General features: G+C 59.9%; 3 protein-coding genes across 3 annotated transcripts; all 3 read right to left on the bottom strand.

The window, feature by feature from the left end:
• Window positions 1–968: 968 nt before the first annotated feature.
• VDBG_06132 (peroxisomal targeting signal receptor) lies at window positions 969–1,193 on the bottom strand (the record flags this gene model as incomplete). The annotated part of the gene is made up of 1 exon (XM_003003644.1): window positions 969–1,193. The coding sequence occupies one exon, from the start codon at window positions 1,191–1,193 to the stop codon at window positions 969–971; it is 225 nt and encodes a 74-aa protein (XP_003003690.1).
• Window positions 1,194–2,504: 1,311 nt separating this feature from the next.
• On the bottom strand, window positions 2,505–3,790 carry VDBG_06133 (RNA binding domain-containing protein; the record flags this gene model as incomplete). The annotated part of the gene is made up of 5 exons (XM_003003645.1): window positions 2,505–3,012; window positions 3,072–3,161; window positions 3,222–3,525; window positions 3,591–3,637; window positions 3,762–3,790. 5 exons carry the CDS (start codon window positions 3,788–3,790, stop codon window positions 2,505–2,507), a joined length of 978 nt encoding a protein of 325 aa, XP_003003691.1.
• Window positions 3,791–4,735: 945 nt separating this feature from the next.
• On the bottom strand, window positions 4,736–6,104 carry VDBG_06134 (conserved hypothetical protein; the record flags this gene model as incomplete). Its single annotated transcript, XM_003003646.1, has 3 exons — window positions 4,736–5,049; window positions 5,111–5,729; window positions 5,964–6,104. The coding sequence occupies 3 exons, from the start codon at window positions 6,102–6,104 to the stop codon at window positions 4,736–4,738; spliced, it is 1,074 nt and encodes a 357-aa protein (XP_003003692.1).
• Between the last annotated feature and the right edge of the window lie 2,117 nt (window positions 6,105–8,221).

The following is an 8,221-nucleotide window of genomic DNA, read 5'->3' on the forward strand; positions in this document are numbered from 1 at the left end:
CGCAGCGCCGCCGTCTCCTTTTCGTTCTGCGCCTGCGCCTGGCCGAGATAGACCCACGCCTGCACGTGGCTCGGGTCCTGCTGCGTCGCGGCCTCGAAGGCGAGGGCCGCCAGCGACAGGTTGCCGCCCTCGCGCATGATGCGCACGCCCTCGTCGAACGCGTTCTTCTCGTCGATGAAGATGTTGTCCTCCTCGAACAGATAGGGCTCGACGACGGGGTCGCCGAGCCGGCCGCCCCAGTAGTCGCCGCCGAGGCCCTGGAAGTCCGGCGGCACCCAGTCCTCGCTGTCAAACTTGTCGAACGTCGTGTCGCCGTCGACCATGGAGCGCGCCGCCGCCGTCTCGGACTGGATGCCCTTCCATATCGACTCAAAGTCGCCAAACTCGTTCGTCTCGGACTGCATCGCCCTGTCCATCTCCTCGAGCTCCGGCTCGGCGGCCTTGGCCTCCTCGTCCTCCTTGTGCTGCAGCTCCATCTGGGCAAACTGCTCCTCCCACTTGTTGTCGTCGAGCTCGACGAGCTTGCCCTTGCCCTTGGCGTCCTGCTGGGGCATGGGCTGCTGGTGCTGCATCGGTTGTTGGTACATGGACTGCTGGTACATGGGCGCGCCCATCATCATGCCGCCCGAGTAGGGGTAATTCAGGGCCGACGGCGGGTTCATGCTCTGCTGGGCGGGCATGGGGCTCGACCGCGCCGACGAGGGCTGGTGGTTCATCTGGCGGAAGCGCGCAAAGTCCTCGGGGCTGAAGCGGGTGCCCTGGGGCACGTTGAAGGCGGCCTCCATGGAGGACTGGGCCTGGAACTCGTTTGTCCATGTCGGGGATGTCGAGGCGGCGCGGAGGTGGACGGCGTGGGCGGGGTCAATGTGGATGGAGCCATTGGGCATGGGGATCTCTTGCTGGAGGTTGGGGTTCTTGTTCAGGAAGCCGTTCATCATCTGGTAGAGCGCTGGTCAGTGGCGGTTTCGTCACCTTTGACATCGAGCTGGAGGCCCAAGTCCGAAGGGGGGGGGACGGCATACCTCATCCTGCTGGGCGCTGCCGCCACCGCTGCGGAAGCCTCCGGCGAGTGCGTTGGGTCCTCTCTGCGCCAGACGGTCTCCTTGTAATTGCTTGTCGCCTTGGACGTGCTTCTGGAACTGGCTGAGCGGGTTGCCCGCGGTCGAGCATTCTGCCCCGCCAAGGAAGGACATGGTGAAGGGGAGGATCGAGATCGGGAGGCGGGGTGTCGGGGCCCTTGGAGGACTGGGACGTAGTTGGGCGGTGGATCAAAGCTGGTGTAGATGTGGCCTGGTGTTCGACGGCTTGGAGTTGGTGTTTGAATTTTGACGAATTGTCGTTCGACGGTCTAGGAAAGTGGGAAGCAGGAGGAGGAGGAGGAGGATGTCTCTGGTTACGGCTTTGGTGGTTTGTCAGTCAGTCACGCATCCTCCGCAGCGGTTCAGTCCACCCAACGCCGCCTGGACCGAGGCTCGCCCGGGCCGGCTCCAGGTTTTCCACACACGCCTGGCGCTAGGCCGATCAGCGCAGGGTGCTGACTAAGGACAGGACCACAGAACCACAGCCGCTAAGGTCAACTGCTACGGTTAACCGCTACGGTCAGCCGCGAAGGTCAGCCGCGAAGGTCAGCCGCGAAGGTCAACCACTAAAGGTCTACTGGACCTCACTGTATATCTTTTCTACAGGTGCCTCCAACAGGTGCCAACTGAAGACGCCTCGGCGACATGTACTCTCAACCTGCCCTGAGCAAGAGCGGTCCCATCGTACTGAGATCCAATTTGCGTCAATTTCATCAGACACAATCTAAAGGCCCAAGGAAGCTGCCCAAGACGCCGTCCCCTATATTTCAGGCGGACCCAGGCGCACGACATGACGACCTCGGACCTTTCCATAGAATACCATGTAGCGCGTGCCGGCCCGTCACCCTTCGCACTGCCGCCTGGACTGCCGTTTCATGGCAACCCTGCCCACCGTGCCAACCTTCATGTCGAAGCGTATGGTTCAACGGATAGATATGCTTCGAGGGTTTTCTCGGCCCGCGCAGGGGTTCAAACCTCAGACAGCCGGCAAAGCTTCATTCCCCTTGTTCCTCAGGACCCCAAAAGGGGATCGTCCAAGGCTTGAAACGGCCCATCTGCCGACGACCATCCGATCACGAAACCCCATGCCTTTGATCAGCGGCAACCGGGCGGTGGCCTTGTGAGGAGACCGCCGTGGCAGTGGCGCTCGGGTGCTGTCACCGGCAGCAGCGTTCACGGCATCTGCATCTGGTTCGTCAGGCCACGGCCATGAAGATGAGTGATGATCAGCAGTCTTGTACACGTACAAGCGGACTGGCCCAGCCTGGCCCGTCCGCACCCACACCCACGCTATCATACAGCCATCAGACACACGACGGCAAGATAAAGTACACAGTCGACACCCCGTCACCGGCGCCCAGCCAGCGCGTCAACGGCCGCGGAGACCGGCAAGCTCGCCAGACCACGACCCGCCGCTCGGGCACCCTACTCGCGGGCTCCCCTGGGCTCCCTGGGCTCCCTGGGCTCCCTGGGCTCGCGCGACCGCCTCTGGCCCCTGTCGCCGCCCTCCCTCGGGCGCCTGCGGCTGTTGGCGTCCTGCGTCTGCGAAGCAAAGCTGACGCGCAGCGGCCGTCCGCCAATCTTCTGCGTCTTGAGCATGTCGATGGCCTTGGTGGCGGCCTCGACCGTGTGGAAGTCGGCGTGCGCGTAGCCAATCGGCCAGCCCGTGTTGCGGTCCGTCGCGATGCGGATGCTCCTGACGTCCTCGAGCGCGCCGAACACGCCGTTGAGGTCCTTGTCCGTGGCCTCGTACGAGATGTTGCCGACGAAGACGGTCAGGGTCGGCGGGCCCTCGTAGCGCGCGCGCGTGTTGGTCAGCTCCGGCACGCGCCGGGGCTCGGCCACCATGCGGCGTCCGTGCCAGAAGGTGCCGTTGACGTTGTCGGCCGCGACCTGCACGGCCTCGGCGTCCTTGAACTCGATAAAGGCGAAGCTGCAGCGGGGTCCATGTCAGTCGCCATCATGGGGCGGTGACAGCCCCAGATCGCAAACGAGAGGAGACAGGGAGGGGGGGGGGGGGGAGGGGGGGCATGCTCACTTGACACCGGGCTTCTGCCTGGGAACCTTGGGCACCTCACCGTACTTGGAAAGGCCTCCTTCAGGTCCTCGTCCGTCACCTCGCTGACAAAGTTCTGCACAAACAGCGTGCGCCGCTTCTCGTCGTCCCAGATCTTCCTCTGCTCCTGCGTCGGGCGCCCGTCCTCGCCCAGCAGGACATCAGGGCCGTACTTCCTGGGCGTCGGGGCGGCCTCGGCGGCGGCGGCGGCGGCGTTCACGGGCGTGGACTCCTCCTCGCGGAGCGCAGAGGTCTGGAAGAGGGAGCGGGGAGCAGCAGCCGAGAAGGCGCGGACGGCAGCGAGACGGGAGGCGAGGGGTGCGCTTCGTGCGCTGGGGGCGCGAGCCACCGATGCGGCAGCGGGAAAAGCGGCGTGACGGAAAAGAATGCCTGTGAAAGGGGCAATATGAGTCACACTGTGCCATTGGATGTCGATCGAAGAAGAACAAACTTACATTGCGATGAACGTGTTGTGGTAAAGGAGAAGGGAAGAGCGTCGTCTCTGGGGATGTCAGGATCGAATAGCCCGTATCTCAGAGCTCGGATAGGAGCCACGAAATTTTAGACTGAGATGGGACTGGCGCTATCGATAAGAGCAAGTCGCGGTCAGATGCATATGCACTCACGTCACATGCATACCGGATGCTGGGAACATCCGCTTCCCTGTCCACTTGACGACCACATCTGTCTCTTCAACTCACATCAAATTCTTGTTCACGGCCATGGGCAAGAGATAGATGAATAGCACCATACGATTATCGTAGCAAAGGCAGAACGACTTAGGGCCACTCCAGTGTTTCTCCCCCACCTCCAGCGCGCTGGCCCTTCACTTTTGCAAGGTATTCTACGAATCGCACCAGTCTCCTCTTCTCATCCGTGACCTTTGAAACCATGATAGCTGCCCTGGAAACGTTTGATACGCCGCAGGGCGAACACGCTTCAGCCATCAAGGCGACTCCCTGAGATCGCCACATGGGTATATACCGCCGTCTTCCTTGTCCCTTCCCCAATCAGTTCCCTCACTCAACGTGTAAGGGCCTACATGGCCGTTCACGTTTGTGCCTTCTACCCAGTTTTCGCGAAAGCAAAAGAAGAGCATAAGAGCAGAAAAAAAAAGGACGAAATCCAACATCCCAGCTTTTGGCCTTGCAACGGCTGGGGATTCCGAGGAATGAGTTTGCCGCACCCTCTTTGGTCCCCAATCTCACTCCGGAGGCCCACCCCAGGTGCATTAAGCCCTTACTGACACATACAAAAGAAATAGAGATTCCGATGCTCCGAATCCGCGTTGCGTTGTTCAAGTCGTCTCGGCGAACGACTGCAAGACCTCCTCAATCGAGGGGCATTGATGAAAACAAACAAAAAGAATAATTGAACACGCAGATGGGTGCTGCGACGTCGAGGTAAGTGGTCGAAGCTAGTCCGATGACCAGGTGACCCATGTTGCCCAATGGATTAGATGTGAGGTCGAATGGGCGCGTTTCGCGTTCATCTTCGAGAACGCGCGCAATTCGTCGGGAATGACGGCAGAGAATGATAGACCAAGTTGACCACAGGCTGGCCATGTTTCAGCTGCTGAGAAGGCTGGGCCTGTGTACGATCAATACCGCTCTGCAGGTCGATATCCGTTAGCACGCGGAGCATCGTATTGCACACCCGTCATTGACTCAGGCCCGCTGGGAGGGCCGCCATTGAGGGCGCGCAGAGGAGGCAGCTCCGGGCGGTGGGCATAGGGATCTGACGCGTAGCTAGCCGCAGGTGGAGGGGGGGGTGCCTGTTGAGGAGGCTGGCCTCGCAGCTGAAGCATAAGCGCGTGGTTCTCCCGGCGCAGCTGATCATTCTCTGACGCAATAGAGGCGTTTTGATTCTGCATCACACGGACGGCATCCGCCATTCGCTGGTGCTCCGTGATGGCTACGTATCGTTAGCACTGCTACAAATTCTAGCCCGCCTCGTGAAAAAAAAGGGTGCATACCCTTAGTCAAAATCTCCCACTTGGAGGCCTTAGACCCTCGCTCCTGGGGCATCAAGTCGCGAAGTTGGTCGAACAGCTCCTTCATCTCTGTTCTTCGCTTCCGCTCAGCCAGCTTGTGACTCTTGCGAAGTTCAGGAGTACGGCTGTATGGTTGAGCACCAGCTCTCGATTCCGCATCCTCGTCCTGGAGGTCCCCCAGCTGTTTGTGCTGCAGAGAGTGGTGATGCACTGGTGGGAAGTCTGTTGAGGCATGAGCCATGGGGTTGTACTCGGCGTTTTCGTCCAGTCTTCGCTGCCCAGGCGGCAACCTGGACTCCGTGGTGAACTGACTGCTCGCAATCGACTCGGTGACACTGCTGCGCCGAGAGTCCAGGAAAGATGTGTTGTGCGACGGCTGACCGTACCGTGCCGCCTCCTCCCTCTCGTCGCCGTCAGGGAAGGCCCAGGCTTGGCCCTTCGTAGGCTCAGCGGCTCGCGCAATCTGACTTGTCGCAGGTCCTGTGATCGCGGGAGCAGTCTTGCCCAGCTTGGCTAGAGGCTCCCTCTCCGCACTCGGCTGGTATCCATTGGAAATGCGGTGAATAGCAACATTTTCCAGACCTGGTCGCGGGTTTCGCTGCTGGTTGAGGGTATTTTGAATGGACGAAGTCGATTGATTGTGAGTCGCGTAGGGGAGAAGAAGCGCCGAGCCTCATGTCGCTGAACCCTTGGTTCATCCTGCTGTCGACACTTTCACGACGGCCCCGCGGCCTGCATAACTGGATCGAGCATCCATTCGGTTTGGCCGTTCTCGAGGGGAGGTAGGTCGATCGGCCCGTCGGGGGTTTGCACTGCCGGGTGTGGTTGGGGATACCATGGACGCGACGCTCATGTTGCTTTGGGTAGGAGAGACTAGAGTCTGGGGCATGGCGCCTGTGGCGACTGGCGAAGGCGTCTTATCGGCCGAAGAAGAGGGGTAGCTGGAGTTGGTTGGGCTGAAGACCGAGATGGTCATGTTGGAGGCGGCCGAATTGTCTGCGAGATTTTGTCAGCCATGTGCTCGAGATGAACCACTCGCTGAGCATTCTCTTGCATACGCTTGCTGGAGGCATCTGCACCGGAAAAGTAAGCGGAATCACGATTTCCGTCCGGGTTCGGGTTCAAGACTGCTGCGACGGTAGTGACTTGATGGGATGCCGGCCTCGAGTCCATGGTGACGGTCTTGTACTCGTGCATGTAGGCAAGAAAACAAGATGGTGCACAGTTGGTGGCTCGAAATCAATAAGAATCCTTGCGACCTACACCCGTCTTGGCGGTCGATGAATAAGACAGGTAGACAGGTTGCTGAAGGGAAGCGAATCGAGTAGATCCGAGGTCTCGGGAGACCTGACACTGACGCGTTGGAAGGCTGGGTGCAAATAGCGTGCGACTCGGCTGTGTCTGTTTTGTGGGAATACAAGGGCGGTTGAATATGTATGTATGGGGCTTGCGACGCAGTTTCGTCTGGGCCAAGGGATCCCAGTGGTAAGCCAATTCAAAGGGTGGAAGAACTATCGCAGATCGTGTCTGGCGTCGCCTTGAAGGAGAGTAGGGGCAGGAAGAATTCCTATGCTCGATACTTGTTGGCGTCTAGAGCAGTGGGTTGGTGTAGGTGTGAAGGGAAGGATGGAGGGAGACGAGACGAGCGGTAGAAGGAGTGGACGCTGGACTCGAGCGGTGGCTAAGACGGGACGGGTACGGTGCACACAGACCTGTTTCAAGCAATGGGAGAAGCTGGGGAGAGTGAGGAACAGAGGGGGGGGATAAGACGGGATAAGGACACTGAATGGCAGGAGGGTCCAGAGGAAAGCAGGTGGGTTGGAGAGGGTACATGTTGGAGTACAAGTACAAAAGTCGGGTACAGGTACGAAGCGCGGTACAAGGCGCAAGTACAAAGCAAGCGCAAGCCAGAGGCGGAAGGCGAGAACGAGGGCAGTTCAGGAAACGGGAATGGAGGTGTGGGAGAGAACGTGCGTGGGAGCTGCAGCTGCGTGCCCACCCATGGCACATCCTTGACCCTTCCCATGCTCGTGTCCTTGTCCCCATGTCCACCCGGCGCTCGTCCCTTGTGCTAGTGCAATTGTGGATGGGACACGCTTTCCTCATCTATCCGCCGTCACGCATCGAGGGCAAGAAGCAACGACTCTACCAGCCTGCCTGCCCAGCCTGGGCCTCGGGCTTGCCTACCTGCTAGCTGACCTGACCAGTATTCCCGGGGTCCTGGGATACGCCTCCTGTTGATCTCATGTCCAGCCGAGTAAGGCACCTACGTAAGATAGGTAGGCACCTGGTTATCCATGTACACGTTTGCTCGACTTTTGCCTCTCCTCCGCACCATGAGATGGAGAGCAAATTCTTTGGTCAGACGGTTGACATAGAGGCCAACGTGCTAGCCAGCGATAACCTTTCCCCTGGCTCTTCCCCCTTGCGCCTGGGTCCCGGCTGGCTGCAAGTCGCAACCCTCCTCCAACCCCCGTCCTGGATGGTCCGCCACAACACCCCCCAGGCCTCTTGTCTATCACCCCCCATTTTGGTCCTGGTTGGCGGTCTCTCCTCCCATCCCACCCCCCAAAGGCTCATGGCCACATGCTCCCATGGCCCGCCCCTTCCCGTAAACTGCCTAGCAGAGTCCATGATCCTCCACTCACGACTTGTTAGCGGGAGAGGGAGGCTTGAAGGCTGGTGGTTTGTGGCCCGGGCCAGACATGCGCCGGTCGGGGCTTTTCCGAGTTAAGCCTATTACTGTGCACAGGAGCTTTTCCTGCCACGCTTGACAAGGACGGACAACCCATTGACGTCGGCGGGCTATTTAACGCGGGAGAGTCTACAGACGAGGGCGGATAGCGAACCGGGGATGGGGGGGGGGCCACAAGGCACGACTCGACCAGCCTTGACACAAGTTGACATGGCCACAAAGCATGGTACCAGAGTGAGGCGTGCCCTAGGCTCGGCCTCATTTCGACACGGCCTAGGATTGCTAGCAGGCCCACCCCTTCCTTTCTTTTCTGAAGGCGTGAGTCGCAAATATTCGATCAAGTACCGGCACCGCAGAACCCGACGTGTCGCGGCCTGAGCTCGTCGATAAATGAGGCG

This window comes from Verticillium alfalfae, genomic scaffold (assembly GCF_000150825.1).
Source record: "Verticillium alfalfae VaMs.102 supercont1.7 genomic scaffold, whole genome shotgun sequence".
NCBI classification, from domain to species: Eukaryota; Fungi; Ascomycota; class Sordariomycetes; order Glomerellales; family Plectosphaerellaceae; genus Verticillium; species Verticillium alfalfae.